Here is a 16,265-nt window from a genome sequence, read left to right as displayed (position 1 = left end):
AACACACCATGCACAGCCTACTTCACCTCTGCAAGATCTGGCTGGCTTCACCGTACACACCACACCTAAATGGACCTTGTGTGCTGGATTTTAGAGCGTGGTGAAGCAGTCAGTAACCTGTAATAGCATCCCTGTTTGTTAAACGGGGGTGTCTGGCTCCAATAGCCATGGCGACCTCCAAGTACAAGCTGCAAGAGGAGGTTTCACCAGTTTGGACCCATCCAGAGCTCGAGGTTTTCAGCAGAGCTCGGCGGTGACTCGACTCCGAGCCCAAGCCCAGGGTCGTGTTCCTCCAAGTTAAGTCCAAACTGAGCCCATCTGAAAATCCCGCCTCCAAATACTGCCCACGGGTCAGACTCCATCCACGGATACGCTCGGTGCCCGCTGGAGTTGCTGGCATCTTTGTACTGGAGCGTAGAGAATGATACTCCAGCATACAAATAGAAAATAGTAGAAAACAGTGTCGTCATCTTTACTAAAAGGTATGTGTTTCTTAGCTTATGATATCAACTCAATACAACCAAAATGCCATTTATCTGCAGTTACGGTACCATAGAAGTTCATTTCTTAAAAAAAAAAAACAACAAAACAAAACTAAAGCTTCTTGTCTTTAAAGCAAGCTTCCAAGTAATCACTTTTGGCACTAGCATCTCCCACGTTAAAACAACATGGTGGTTTTGGTTTCTAATCTACTTCTACTTACAGCTCTAACCTCAGGGAACGGGGACTGGAGACTGCTCTTGGGTAAAAGGAAGGATGGGTATAGACCCCCCTTTAATTTTGGCTCAGGCAGATACATCTGAGTCCAGAACACCCCAGCGCTGCTCCAGAAGATGCTGGACAGATCACAGGTCACACGTCCACCGTCCGGTTGCTCTCCCATACCAGTCAGATTGACACAGAATTTGAAGGTATTCTTCTACAGAAAAATTCAGATCATGTCCCTGGCCCACCCTTTGGAAAAAAATACTTTATTTGATCGGGGTGATAAAAGCCCACTTTCCAGTCTGGCCATGGGGAAAAGCAAATACAGACATGCATCGAGAAAGAAAAAACAACCTCCCAAACGGCAGTAAAACCCTACAAGGGACGTGGGTGACATCCGCTTACTTTTTCTTGTCCTTGTCTTTCTTGGTTTGTTGAGAACCTGCCTGCTGAGCCTGCGACTGTAATAGCTGAGCTGCCGCCTTCTTCTTCTGAAAGTTGTTCAGCTCTTCCTCCAGTTCCTTCTTTTTGTCTTCCACTTTCTTCTTCTCTTCTTGGTGAGTCCTCTTTAGATGGTCAAACTTTTCGTGGAGCTGTCGGGACAAGGATGATGAGAATTGGAGGGGAAGAGAAGGAGGTTTTACCCCCGTTACTGGTAACGATGCCTGAAGGGGTTCTGCTGGCACTGGGGCCGCACTGCAGTAGTAACAAGTCATGGGCCTGTCCCAAGCATGCTCTGATTTGTGAGAAAAGCCCTGCAATTAACTCACATGCGTACACACAGACAGGGAGTTTAAGTTGCTGTAGGAATATGACACATCCAAACCCCCAGATTCCATCCCTCAATGCTTTTTACCCAGTGGAGTCTCTCACGCTCAGGCAAAGCAAGAAAACGTGGCCATTGAGGGCGATCATCTCTTCTGGGGCACCTCGGTAGCATTACAAACCCTTCCATGAGACCCAGGAAACAGCCCCCTCCCCTAGCAGTGCCCTGTCCCACAGCAACCACCGAACCAGAGTTACCAAATACTCACATCTTTCTCTGCTTCCTTCAGCTCTGCTTCCTTCTCCTTCACTCGCATGACGAACATCTGCCTCATTTCGTCCTCCTTCTTCTGGAGCTCGCCCAGGAATTCGTTCCTCTTTGCTTCGTAAGTCTCTTGGAGACTGTGAAAAACAGAGAGAAAACAGAGCTGTGTTTCAAGCACAGTCGTGAGTTTCCACCCCTGGGTGATCTTACCGCGTTGCCTTGTCACAAAACATTACCCGACGTTTCTGGCTACGCTGGAGGCACAAACACCTCAAACTGCTCCTAACTTGCTAGGTGGCAGCAGCGAGAGACAAACTGGCCAGCCAAACCCAGCACGCTGCTCAGGATCCCGCAAGCCCGGATGCCTGTCCTGGACAATGAACAGCAGCTACGTAAGCATCGACAGCAGCCCTCGACGCTCGCAGGGGGTTGAGCGACACCTCCTCACCTCTCCCACTGTTTGTCCCGAGTGTCTTCAATTGAAGTGCAAGATGTGTAGAACAGATATGGGCATATCAGGATGTGAAATCTGGGGTCATTAAACACGACACTGATACAGAGTACAACTAATTTTCATTACTCACTGCTAATGGATTCAGATCAGGGACTTTATTCAGATAAAGCCACCTTGGGAGACTCTTCCTCCCCTTAGGTGTCAAGGGAGGCTAAAAGCCTTGTGAACGAGCAGCAGCACTCCTCCTCCAAATAACCACATTATTGGATTGCTTCATTCCTTTATTCCCCCTCTGCTTCTTGGCATTCCTTTATTTCCCCAGCACTGAGATATCACAGCAAAGATTTGGGACGCAAAATATGTTGGGACACAAAATACGCTGTCCGTGCACCTCCGAGATTTTCAGAGCCTCTTAGGAACTCTGGATGCCAAATTCCTTTCCGTTTTATTCCTTACATGGATTTGGATATTTCAGTCATAATGATAGCATGGGAATGACAACTATTTCCCCCCCAGATGCTCTCTTGAAAATGTATTTTTTATAGGAAAACTCGCCTGCTATCGCAGAGATAACGCTGCACCCATGACACCTAATGAACACATGAACCGCTGGGTTAGTGGGACACCTTCATCCCATTAAACTCAAGCATTTATCTTTCCCAGCACCTGGTGGGGTTTTTTGGTGGCTTTTTCGGTTGGTTTTGGTTTTCTGGGGGGAAGGGTTGAGCTGGGGAACAAAACCCAAGTGTTAAACCCAAGACTTGAGCCTAACTGATAGGCACTTCAGTTGCCTCCTCAAATACTCTAAGGACAGGCTGCCCCGAGCTGCTCTGTGCTGATCATGCCAGCTTCCTACTCATTGAAATGAAAACGTTCATTGTAAAGATGACAGAAATCCCGTGTGGGAACAGGGCAAGAGGCTTCTTTGGATCCTGAACTACATCAAGATCCAGAGCAGTCACAGCAGACAGAGACCAGGAGACTCGAACCAAAAGCTCCCTAACAAACCAGTCTTGGATTTAATCCTCTGAAACTTGAATTTCCTTCTGAAAGGTCTGGCTGGAGCCTAGGAAAACCCTGAGGGTAGACTGGCCTTCCCTGCTCAGCGAGCAAGAACTGAACGTGCAGTTAGCGACACGCTGTACTAGGGAGCAGCAGAGCCTTACGGACTGAAACGCAGAGCTGTGCACGCTGCTAATCGGATCCTGCCTTGCAAACGATTCCTTGCAAAGCTGCTTTCCAAAAACACCGTGCCAAAAGCCTAAAGCCAGCACTAACCTATAGCCAGCAAGTTTAATTCTCCACTGAAGCGACTCCGCGATTCCTTGCAAAGCTGCTTTCCAAAAACACTGTGCCAAAAAGCTTAAAGCCAGCAAGTTTAATTCTCCACCGAAGCGACTCCAACTTCCAGAGAAGCAAAGTTCTCAGGGAAACTGGCCCAGCAGCTCCAGGCTGCATGTGAAACACCCCGCACTTCCAGCCCCAGGGAATAACAGTCCAAACCAACCGGGATCCCTGCAGCTTCTCACAGACAAAGCTGACGAGGGAATTGGCTTTTTAAGTAGACAAACACGTGAACCGAAGATTACAGGAGTAACTTGATTCCCCAACACACACCCACGCACACTACTGAAGGATGCCCTCGTGAATAATGTATTTTAATTTTCTTAATTATTATTTTTTTAAAAAAAACCAACTGTTTGCTGGGGTCTTTGCCCAGCTCACGCTGAGATTTAGGAAACGCTCGCTGCTCCTGGTTGATGCAAACCGACTGAAGAGCGCGGTCCCTGTGGCTCCCAGGGCCCAGACCCGGGGGGGAAAAGCAGGCTTTTGATCCCTGGTCTCAGAAGGAAGAACAGAAAGAACCAAACCCCAGTGTTTTCCTCATCTCAGATATACATCAGCCTCCGCCAAACAGCTTGGGTTCATGGGTTTTGTTTGTTTATCGGAGGGGAGAGGCACCCGGAGCGAACTGTTCTGAACTAGCACGTACCAGATGGAGAAATTCTGTACGTTTTCATTTCCTTTCTACTTAGAGCTTGGTCAAGAGAGGCCTCGTGCACAGGAAGCAATGGAAATTCCTCAGATTCCTCAAAGGGAAGGGCTGAGCCCATCTTAAGCCACTGCTCTCCAGAAAGGAAATCCAATAAAGCTTCACACTTGGGCTTAGTAACAGCACTGGCCTCGACCGATTGCAGCAGTTTCTGTGCTGCAAGAGAAATGCAGCTGCTTAATCTCAGCGAGTCACAAATAAAACCCTGAACTGATGCAAACCGAGGATGAGAGATGAACCACATCCATGGTTATCTGTGCATTACCGACACACGCGTGCGTTAGAGGGATAAACCCACCCTGACGGACCTCTAATTCTGACTGACACCCCCTGGGGCAGAGAGGAGCGTGGGATGCTGCTAAGGCAGCGGGTACAATTGTCGGGGAAAAGTTTGGGGAGGAATGGGAAACAGGAAATGAAAGGAGAAAACAAACACTCCCGCCCCAATTCCCACACAGCTGCTGTCCCTGGCTGATGACTTGGGCTTCAGACCAATAAAGCTGTCAGGCAATGTAAACTCTGTATTTAGTTGTAAGCCAAACCTCTTCACGGTGCACCTTGGGCCAGCTGTGGAAAGCTCTGGGAGGGTCAACAGGAACATTTATCCCAGGATCTCCCGTTTGGTAACCAGTTATACCTCCACACATGAGCCACTTTCATCTCAGCATGGACCAGCTGCACTTTTCAAGCCCAGCAACTTTATGTGGCCCTGACTTGCAGCAGAGCAAGCTGGCTGAAAACCACAGTTGAGTCTGCAGTGGAGGAAAGGGGCTCTAATGTATCACTTGACCACCTCAAAACCTCCTCCCAGGACCAAAAAAGCATCAGGAAGTATTTCTGAAGTGATGGACAAATTCTCAGTTCAACTGACTCACCCAAGTCTCCACAAAACTCACAGTACTACCAGTAAGAAGATGAGCATAAGCTTCATTTAAGACTCAAAATACATGGCCTTCAAGCACCCTGGTGCCACTCTGCAGGCTGCAGAAGGATGATACAGCCCTCCTGCAGGGTTACAGACATTTCCAAAACGTTAAGGCAAGAATTGGCTTTCTCACCCAAGCTTTTCCCGTGCTTCTCCTGCACAAATCCCAGGCCCTGAGGGCAAGACTGCATTGCGCAAGGTGTTCCTCCCCAGCCACACTTTGGATCTCAGCTGCTCTGTGTGACCATGGCTGTTCCCTCACTGGATCACACAGACATCAGCAACCCCAAGACCTCCAAACTCTGTTTGTACGAGGCAAGAGTTATGTTTTCCTACCTGAAAGGCTTGCTGTCCGGATCCGTGTCCTTGAATCCCATCTCTTCAAGTTTACAGCGCCTGTACAGCTCGTAGTGCCGGGTGTGCGTCTGCTCTCTCAAGTCCTCCATGTTCACTCGGATCAGCATCTCCCGCAGCTTCACAAAGTCACAGTGATTTTCATTTTCAACTGCAAAAAAAAAGACAAGACCAGTCAACAGAAATAACGTTAAACCCAGGTCTCCACTTTCCCTGGACCCAGGTCACCAAGCCTAAGTGTTGTTCAGGCACATGAGCAGCACTCCAAGTCAGCCTGCACCAAAGTGCCCCACTGAACTGGGGGTGAACCCAGCCCACACCAACACACGGGCATCAGTTCAAGGCCTTTCCTGGGATTTGCAAGTTCTCCGTGTTCTCCATCTGTCACTGAGCTCCTGTCTCCCCCTGCATTTCTGCACCAGCAAGGTGATGATCCATTCGCACACAGGATTTCACTTCCCACTCAGATCCACTCTAAATCCAAGTCGCTGACAGAGACCCAGGCAGGAAACAAAGTCCCCGTAGCAGCGGTGAAAGCAAAGGTTGGCAGAAGACCCCACCAGAGATGCTGTACCTTATCCACACCAGCCAACCTCACCAAGGAGCCCTAAACCCCTGCTCCTGGCACTGGAGGGAGGCAGCACTCAGAGTACGACACAGCTTCCCACAACAGCTCCCATTTGGAGCAGGGTCTGGTGTGCCCTGGGGTGACCAAGCTGTTCAGCCCATGAAGGGGCTGTGGCCAGAGGGCTGCACGCTTCAGCGCAGGCAGACGAGGTGGAAGTCCTCTTTTTAGGATGCAACGTCAAGCAGCAGGCATCTCTGCTGCAGTGTGCCTCTAGGGACCAGCAGAGCGCTCCAGCTGCTCCTCCTCAGACCAGAGCAGCTGTCTCAGTGGAAAGGGCCAGATCTTCAAAATCTCTGCAGTATTCAACTAAATTTCCTTGACTATGTGGTCCTGTTTTTCTGGGAACAGCAAGAACTTAGCAGGATATGCGTCAAGTCCAAGACTTCCCAACAGTACCAATTGATTTCCTAATTTCCAGGTATTTAATACCTCCTAGGAACATGACGCTGCTCCTTCCCAAAGCAGTTGGCTAGGCTGACACCACCACCCCCTGAAGAAACCTCCTCCATGCCTAAATCCAGGCTGCAAATCCCTCATTTTAAGAGAAGTCTTAAAGCTGAGATCTTGCTTTCTCAAGGACCATCCAGAGATCAAGGCACCTTTCATCAGAACAAGGCAGGATGACAAGGTCTTACTTGTCCTTTCGGTAACGTACCCTGCACAACACCCCAGGGATACTGCCTGGCTTTTGCCATCTTATTGCCAATCTTCACTTCTTCAGTGCTGCCAACCACAGCAAAAGGAAGGTGGACCTACAAAAGGAAAGGGACAACCACGTTAGGGATTTCCTTTGCTGCCTTGCCAGGGATTGTTTCTGCAGAGAGCTGTTTACTGTGGCAGCTGGGCTGGATTTCAGTTGCTTAAGTGCCTCTGAAATTCATCTGGTGTTTTAGAAAGAGCAACAGGATGGTACAGATGAGAAACCCGCTCAGAGTTAAAGTCCAAAATCCTAAAGTCCTAAAAATACAAGGGATGTACATATTTGACATGTAACTACAAAGCATGACTATCTTAAGCACAGAAGTCTTATGAACTGGGATTAAATTTGAACACTGAGAAAAAACAGCTGTCAAATAAAAGAAGAAAATAAAGTACACCCTCCACAGAAAGCAGGCTAAAAATGCAGGGGATTTCTGCTGCTAGAAGTAACTTCCAACGCTTCCTCTTAAAAAGGGCAAAGCTGTGAGCAAGGGGAAGATCCCCTAGGCTGCCGTGTCTGAGTCACCAAGCTCTGTGACGGCCGGGTCTGCCCATGGGTGTGGTGGTGGCAGACTGGGATCTGCTCCCAAAAGCGTGGCTGCTGCCAGGCCCATCGCCTGCCCAACAGCAGCCGAAAGGGCCGGGAGCAAGATTTGGGTGGTCACAGGCTGGGTGGGAGGGGAAAAAGTCAAACGGCAGAGAGGACACGATTAACCAGCAAAGGAGCTTCCCAGCAGCCAGGATGCACCAGAGGAAGGCAAAACGTGCTACAAGCAATGCTTTGGCAGAGGCACCGCTTCTCCCTGCTGAGAACACAAGAGGGAGGGAACACAGAGGTTTGGAGAGGGTTTGGTACCCAGCTGGATGTGACAACTGCCCATCTACAGGCAGATGTGCAGGGAAGCTCACAAAAGCCTTCCAGTTGCAAGGAAATGTTTTAATTTTGATACCTCTGTTCTGTGTAAAACACAGATAACTCAACCTCGTCCTTGCATGTGCCTTGGGGCTGGCATGTCCCTTCAGGTGTTACCTGCCCTGCTAAAGCCACCCAAGGGCCCTGTAAGCACTGCTGTGATGCACGTCACTGCCAGAAACCTTGAGCTCAGGTTCTTTCCCTTGAGCTCCAAGTCAGGCTGATGGGAAACAGTTGTTTTCCCCTATAAACCCCACAAAAACATTTGGTTTATCCCAGCCCTGTCTGCCCTCTCAATTCCCACCTCTATTGCTAGAGGAAGGGGAAGGAGGTGAACGCCAGAGCCCTTGTCACTGATGGCAACTGGCCCTGCCAAGAGCTGGAACACCACTGACGGTGCCCTCGTCCTCACCGGAAAGTGAAACAAAGGCAGGAGTGAATCACCCCCCACCGAGCAACAAGTCGTGGTTTGAGACAGGAAACCCAAAGCCCAGCCCTTTGCCCTGAGCGCTCCGGGGCCCTGCCTCCCATCCTCTTCCTTTCCCGAGATGGGAATGGGAATACTGCAACAGGGGAAGGATGTGAAAATACACTCAGAGAATCGTCTGTCAGACAATCTCCAGATCCAAATCTGTGCATAGATTGCAGCTTTAAAGTCCAAACAAACATGGCACAACATGCCCTACCCATAGGGGTGGGCCCACACAATCTAAGGCAAACTTCTGCCCCCAAAAACGTACGCTCATCGTGGCATTTATCTCCGCCACCGTCTCCTCGTCCGTGGGGAACTGGTAGATCTGGACACCGTTACTGACCAGCTCGCTCATGATTTTACTCTTGAACTTGTGCAATTCGTTTTTCGCAATGGTGTCAGCCTTGGCGATGATGGGGATGATGTTCACCTGCAAGACAAAAGGCAGCACCTATACACCACATATAGGACTGCATGTGTTGTGGCACAGGGAGAGGATGGAGGGCAGCTCACCTCCTGCAGCAACAGCCCTAGGAAAGCCACCAGCCAACAGGAGACCTTCCCTGGGGCCGCTGCTGACAGAAGCACTGCACCTTAAGCACCATTTTCAGGCAGCTGCAGCAACAATGGCCTTAAAAAGAAGTCAAATGCGATTTGGCAACGCGCTATTTCCTGTCCTGTCGGATTCCCCTCCTCATCCGAATTGGCTGGGCAGGAAAAGCTGTCATAGATTATTACAAGCTGTTCCAAAAAAAGGAAATGACCATCCAGGCACTTCTCCTCCACGCTGCAGCAGGCTGCAAGCGACACACTCGGACAACAGCCGCTGGTGGGTGTATCTGCCTTGCTGGGAGAGGGCAAAAATGCATCAGGAGGAGGAATTCTGCTTGCTTTTCCTTTCTGCTCCCACCAGATATGACAATTTCTGCTTTTGATCTTGCAGGACTTGCTTTTCCTTGCAACAGCAGACTGAAATTGTAGTGAGGAAGATGCTGATATTGACCTATATGAAGGGATTTTAACTACAGTACTGGAAAATCCTCTTATATTACATCGCTTAATTCTGTTCAGAGGATGGCCTGGAGTTATTAAATTCACCTTTGCCAAAAGATAAAAGATGAATGCCAATTAGCTCATTTTGGGTAAATCTCCATAACCCTATTTTAAGTTGAATACAGCAGGGATCCTTCTTCACTGCTGCCTAAAACCCAATCAATACAGGTCACTATAGGAATAAAGAACCACTGTCATCGTTTATCTTCTGCAGAATCGGGATGTAATGAGCCAAAGGTGCAAGGTGGACTGATTTAAACTGCTTAATCATGATGTAAAGCAGCACAGAGAAAGCTCAATTTGAATACTCATGTTTTACATTTGTACCTTGTTTTTGTCTGTAGAAGAAATAGAGATTAGATCTTCTTGTGAGTTTCTAGCAAGACACTTTGGTTTAAACCAAGCTCGGTTCCCACTCTTGTTAGTCAGGGGTGTAAATGCACAATTACATGCCAACTAACTTATTTATTCAGACTATTCTTGTTTATCAGGTCATGGTTAGAATAACGCTACATTTGCCATAGCATATCAGACCCCTATTTGTGTCTAGCCCGATGCAGTCAGTGCACACAGACACAGCATTTTGATTTGTTTTCCATCCATTAGTAAGATGACCTGAAGTGTTTCAGATGTACTTCTCATCTCATACACACTTACCAAACCAGGAAAATATAATTAATCTGTTGGACAAAGTGAAACAGAGATGGCAGCCGTGCCTTTGAGCGCTAGAACTAGCAGAGTTCAACCCCAGCATCTCATTTTCATCGATGGCTTTAAAGAGGAAAGCACACTTTGCTCTCTTTTACAGCAGCCAACTGAACTTCCAGTTGTGAACAAACCTGTCACTGAACTTGGCCGAGGTAACCCACAGCAAAGCAAGAACAGTGCTCTCCTACTACATAACAGTAAATAATTTCCTGCTCTCAGATTCTTAACTTTATCGGATAGCTGTGGAGCAAGCAGCCAAGTTTGCTAACCAGAGATAGGACTGGAATAGAGTAGGAGCCTAAATTCCCCATGGTTAAATTAAACCCAAACAGTATTTTTCTGTGCAGGTTTAGCTAAGCCCATGGCAAGATCATAAAAACCATGGAAGGGCCACGATATGGGCAGCAAGTACCTTACTGTCGAGCTTCTTCATGGTGACCAAGTCCAGGGACTTGAGCGAGTGGCCGGTCGGTGCAATGAAGTACAGGCAGGCGTGAATTCTGGTGTCGTGGTAGTTGAACAGGGATCGTTTGATCTTCAGCTCTTCTTGCAAGTAGGCTTCAAACTGCGCGTCGATATATTCTACTATGGGCTTGTAGCTGAGGAGAGAGAAGACACGGCACAGAGAAAACCAGGCTTTCACTGCTGGGACAACACTGGTCACTTCGTGGGTCCTCTGCACATTTCTGGGATAAGCACTGCTCTTGAGACCCTCCCTGCCCAACCTACAGCCCCTCCTTGGCCTGTGTGTGCTTCCACAAGGAGGGTATTGTGGACATATTAGCAAGATTAGCCTGCAGAAACCCTGGACTTCAGGTGCAGGGAAACCACACGAGGCTGCTACCCTGGAAAAGAATGTATTTTGCAGTCTCTTCCACTGAAGTTTGAGCTGCTGCTCTGTAAATGTCATTGAAAATCATCAGATATGAGGAAATTTAAACATGAAACCGGCACCTAGCCTAGCTTGTCCAAAAGCTTGTTTCTGATCTTAAAAGAGGGAAGAGAGATTCACAAGGGGATAAAAGGAACTGCTCAGGAATCGAAGCCTGTGAGCAAAGCTTAAGAGAGACAGCACTGTGTACTCTGGGGGGATCATTTTCACAGTCACTGAATCATTTAGGCTGCAAAAAACATCAAGACCATCAAGTGCAACCATTAACATGACACTGCCGAGTCCATCACTAAACCATGACCCTAAGCACCTTTGCTTGTTAAATTGCAGTGAATATTTGGGTGAGTATCACTAGGTAGGTTCGTAACATGACTGCTGCTCTGGTTTCTCTGCTTTTGGAAATTCTCTCTCTGCACATAAGACCCCAAAAATCCTCAGACAGAGGCCTGCCGCAAAGAAAACAGTAAGAACTTACATTGGGCGGACCATATTAGATAAAGCACCATAAAAAAGCAGGGTGAAAAAGGACTGGTAGTACTCAAACCAGGAGCACAGAGAAAATCCCACCCACTGCAGCCATATGTTTTGGGACACAGAAGGAGGAAAGCTGTCCCTACCCCCTGCCGCCCTGTGACTGCGTCTCTCTCCAAGTGCCCAAGAGGGAAGTCAAAGTTGCTTCACCACCAATACCACTGGCTCCTCTCGTCTGCCAAATGAAGCAGATGCAAAGGGACCAGGCAGCGAGAAGCTGCAGAACATCCCTGCTCCCAGCACCTGCTCCTCCTCCAAGCAGCTTTTGTTCTCGCCCCAGAGCATATGGCAGCGCCTGACGCGCAGAGCTCGCCCCCCAGCCACCATGCGCCCCTCGTGTTTGGCTCTGCAGCATCAGTCAGGAGCAGCAAAGCAGGGGAAACGGTTGCATTTCGGTGGCAGGTCAAGGAGGAAAGCAGCATTACAAAAATAAAGCATTGTAAAAATCTTTTCTCAAAAATGTACACGTTTTCCTTATAGGAAAAGGTCCTTGCAGAACCTGCTCAATCTCCGCACTAGCTGGGATCTTTGATTTTAAGCTTGCATTTTCAAAGGGCTGATGTTATCTACCTAATGCCCTGAAGCTTTTGGTCGGCACACACGCTGCCAGTCAGTGTGCCCTTGCTTGGCAAAGTGCAGAGAAGAACAACCCTCCAGAGGGAGCTGGCATTACTGCAACGAGGGAATGCTTTAATTAGCTTATTAGCCATGATCACAAAATGACTGGTTTTAACACTCCAGCAGCAGTCCATATGGATGGACACAAGGGACTGCGTAAGCTGCCCAGAATATTTACTTCATGCACACAACGTGAAAATCAGCACCTGGGCATGAAGTTAAACCCATTTGGACTTGAACAGTGCGGGATGGTGTGACCAGGAATTACAGGCTGAGTTCCAGCTCCCTACAAGATGGCAATGGAAATGCAATTTGAACTCCTGCTTTCAAAAATTTATGTGTTTCAATGCAAGCAGAGACTTAAATCAAGCTGCGCAGAGACAAGCAGGGCAGAAACAGTTTCAGTTTCATAGCCTAGTTGATCTGTTTGATCTTCACTGCAGTTTCTCATCACTTCTACCTGTCTCACAGGGTGAGCAATGATTCCTGGTCAGGAAACAGCCTCAGGAATAGCAGGGGAGCCCATGCTGCTCCATGCACAGGACCAAGCCCTTCCAACCTCAGAGCACATCAGCACAGTGATTCCTTCTGCTGGCAGAAATCTATTTACCTGTCGTCTTTGTTAATCTGGTCACCAAATCCAACCGTGTCAACAATAGTCAGCTTCAGACGGACATTGCTCTCCTGGAGCTCGTAACTCCTGGCTTTCAACCTCACGCCGGGCTCGTTGTGCGTCGCAGGCTCACTTTCAAACTTGGTGTTGAACAGAGTGTCCATCAACGTCGATTTGCCGATGCCAGTTTCCCCTGAGCAGACAAAAGCAGCGTCAGTATGGTCCGACCCCTTTTCCTCATCTCATTCTCAGGCTCATTGGCCAGGCTGAGGAGTTATTCCCATTGGGTAGCAGTGGAGTTAGGCTATGCCAGACACGGCCAAGCAAAATAATCCCTGCAGGAACAGATGTCTTTTGAGACAGTCCCTGGCAAGCAAAGAGCCAGGTTGCTCTGCTGGGAACAGCAAAATAAATTCAGGTGTCTGTGGGCTGGGCGTTCATGAAAGGTGTAACACTGTCACAGGAAAGGGGCATCACCAGACGTACAATGCACCGTGAACCTCAGGGACTTGTCATTATTTTGAAGGAGGACAGGGAGTAATTTGGGACACAAAGAGGCACAGAGTCTTTTACAGTAATGATACTGTTAACCTTTCCCATGGGAAAAGGGGGAATTGGAAATGATGGGCTAAGGCTTATGGGACTCCCTGAAGTCAGAGTACTACACTGGAGGAAGAAAAGGGAAGGAAAAAAAGACAAAGTCACGACAGCTTTAGGAACAGTTACTGTGACATTTGCCAAGTGAGCCTCCCTCCTCAGGGAAAGAAAAGGACTCCTGTGATGAACCAGCAAACGCCTGCTGCTGCGAGGAGCCAGTTACCGGACTTGCTACGCTGGCAGGGCAAGAGAGAGAAAGAACAATTCCTTTCCCATGAAAACATTTGTTTCTGGCCGTGTTCAGATGCTGCTCATGGTTTTTACATTGGTACGACCTGTCCGGTGATGCAGGCTCCCTCCTGCTTGATGGCATGAGGGGGTAAACTCCCAAACTCCCCACCTTGCAAGCAACTTCTGCATTCAGGACAGTGAGAAGCTGTTCTTACTCCAAAAAGACTTAATTCTCTTTTTAGTAGTGCAGGCTAAGCTCTACTTCTGATATGGCTTTCCATACAGAATAAAACTGTTAATTCTCTCAACTCCAGGTTTGATTCCCAAGAAGATCTCTGATTATCTGCAGGATTTTATGTTGGGTTTTTTTCCGTCTCAGTTTCTATTTCTTTTTCAAAAGACAAAAAACCTATAATGAAACTTAGGCAATGAAAATTTGAGACAGAAATACATTAAAAGTTGGGGTTTTTTTAAAAACTAAACTGGCACATTGCTTAAATACCAACTTCTGAATCTATTACAGGTTGGCTAATCCCCAGTGCAATTAGTAACATGGATGAAAGCATTAGCCTAAATCCCATTTTTAAGTCAAAAGTGTTTGCTTAGCAATTACAGCCTCAAAGTGCTACCGCTGCCCGTGCTGTGAGCAGGAGAGGGGCTGAGACAATGTCCTGAGGTCACTTCAACCCAAAAGATGCTGGGATTTGGGAGAGACCTCATGGACCGCAGTGTGTGGCTCTGGGATTCACATGTCAGCCTTGTGAGAGGGTCTCAGTCTCTCCAAAATACTAAGTAGGAATGAATAATAGAAAAGCAATGCCAAATAATCAGGTGAGAGAGGGGAACCTGCATCTGGGACTGCCCTCAAGCATCTCTCAGGGCTGTATACATGACATGATAGCTCAGAATCTAGGCCCACGCAGAGCACAGCCCACATGAAAAGATCAGTCCTAACTGGATGGCACTATCCTAAATGGTTGGGACTATCAAACTCTGAAGCTGTGTATCTCTATCAAACTCTGAAGCTGTGTATTTCTATCAATCTCTGAAGCTGTGTATCTCTATCAATCTCTGAAGCTGTGTATCTCTATCAAACTCTGAAGCTGTGTATCTCTATCAATCTCTGAAGCTGTGTATCTTAGTGAGCTCCCGACGTGAAGGCAGCGCCGCTGCGTGCTGTGCTGGATGGGCTTTGCAGCATTTCACCTCAACTAAAAGCCTCACGTTACAATGTCAAAATTAATTGCGTCCCTTCTCAAAACACAAGCTCAAAAGTTTATTTGTAACGGGGGAGATCTCTGTTCCTTGGACAACTGCGGTAATTTGTGCGAAATTTTAATTTGGGGCTAAAAACGGTCGATGGGCACATTTTACAAGGAGCTGGCCCAAATTGCTATGTTAATGGAGACATATCAAGTCATGTTAAGAGAGGGATATTTACTTGCAAGAGAAAAAGGCAATTAATTTATGCCATTTTGATCAAAGAGCTGCCTGCCGAGCGGGATGTTCCCTGCTGAATTTGCAATGGTTTCCTGCTGCGAGGAGAGCCACGTGGCGGTCGGCAGCTCGAGCGCGCGGCAGCACAGCTCTTCTCTTATCTCGGTCCTCGCCACGCAAAGCTGCGGAGAGGAGCCCAGTCTGCTCGCCAGATTTCTTTTCAGATGGCTCACCCTGCACTGCAGATGCATTCTCGGCTTGCTATACAAAAGCACAGTCAGAGGGTTGCATTTTTTCCCCTGGCTAATTAATGTAACTAATTAGAAGGGACAATACTCTCTTCTTAAGGGCTTAAATGAACCACGGATGGAAAGCTGTTGTTTGGGGACCTCTCTGCCAAGCTAACAGTAAAACCCACTGGTTTTGACCACTGAGAAGGAGTTACCTCCCCATATTTTACCTCTGAAAAACCTGGGACACGGGAAGCTATAAAACCAACTGGCAGCACCCAGATCAACCAGAGCAGAGAAGAGGTGACAGGCTTTGTTCTCAAGTACATCATTTGGAGACTAAAAACGGCACCGTTTCCAACTGGAGAAACTAAGAATACAGCAAGACAGGCAGGCAAAGCCTGCAAGGGAAGGAATGCAATTTATTGAGAAACAGCCTCCGCGCCCAGCCCAAAGAAAGTCAGATTTCAGTTAACATTCTTTTAAAAATACATTGAGTTCCCAAGTCAGCTCAGTTTCCTTATGAGCAGCTCTTGGGGAGCGCAGAACCACAGGACCACCAAAAGGGTAGATTTTTACCACCTAGAAATGTTTTGGCTCAGGGGACAGGGCAGAGAAAAGGAAAAGAAGGATGCTAGATTTTACCCTGGAGCAGCTCTGGGAAGAAATTGCCACCTTCTTGCCACTACAGTCCCCACTGGTGCAAATCTCACCCCTTGCAGGAGGGAGAAGGGACTAATTTGTGCATTCCTTGATGTGAGCTGACCACACAGCAACGCAAGACAACTTACCCACGCAGAGGATGTTGAAGCAGAAGCCCTGTGACGTCGACTTGTTGACCAGCTGGTCAGGGAGGCTGTCGAAGCCCACATGGCCAGAAAGGGACAGGTTCCTGAGGTCATCGTTCTGTAAGATCAAGAGGAGAGGAATTTAACAGGGTTGTAACCCTGGAAGAGACACAGTGAAGCGTGGTGATAGCTGTGAGCAGAGTGATTCCTGTTTAAGCAGTCTGCCTTCATGTCCACCATACAGCTCCATGGCACAAACCACCCAACCTCCCCTTTCAAGACTCCCCCAGGAGCATGGGGGCTTCCCCAAGTCACCCAGTGAGGCCAGCTCTCC

At 48.1% G+C, this 16,265-nt stretch overlaps 1 protein-coding gene across 1 annotated transcript; it reads right to left on the bottom strand.

The window, feature by feature from the left end:
• Window positions 1-722: 722 nt before the first annotated feature.
• On the bottom strand, window positions 723-16,044 carry SEPT11 (septin 11). The gene is made up of 8 exons (XM_010187878.1): window positions 15,935-16,044; window positions 12,646-12,841; window positions 10,407-10,593; window positions 8,502-8,663; window positions 6,805-6,901; window positions 5,504-5,672; window positions 1,740-1,872; window positions 723-1,298 (listed from the first exon to the last, which is right to left on the bottom strand). Exons 2-8 carry the CDS (start codon window positions 12,810-12,812, stop codon window positions 1,107-1,109), a joined length of 1,107 nt encoding a protein of 368 aa, XP_010186180.1. The 5' UTR covers window positions 12,813-12,841; window positions 15,935-16,044; the 3' UTR covers window positions 723-1,106.
• Between the last annotated feature and the right edge of the window lie 221 nt (window positions 16,045-16,265).

This window comes from Mesitornis unicolor, unplaced genomic scaffold (assembly GCF_000695765.1).
Source record: "Mesitornis unicolor isolate BGI_N332 unplaced genomic scaffold, ASM69576v1 scaffold17227, whole genome shotgun sequence".
Lineage (NCBI taxonomy): Eukaryota > Metazoa > Chordata > Aves > Mesitornithiformes > Mesitornithidae > Mesitornis > Mesitornis unicolor.
Note: the sequence above shows the minus strand (reverse complement) of the source record. Positions and strands in the feature narration are given on the sequence as shown.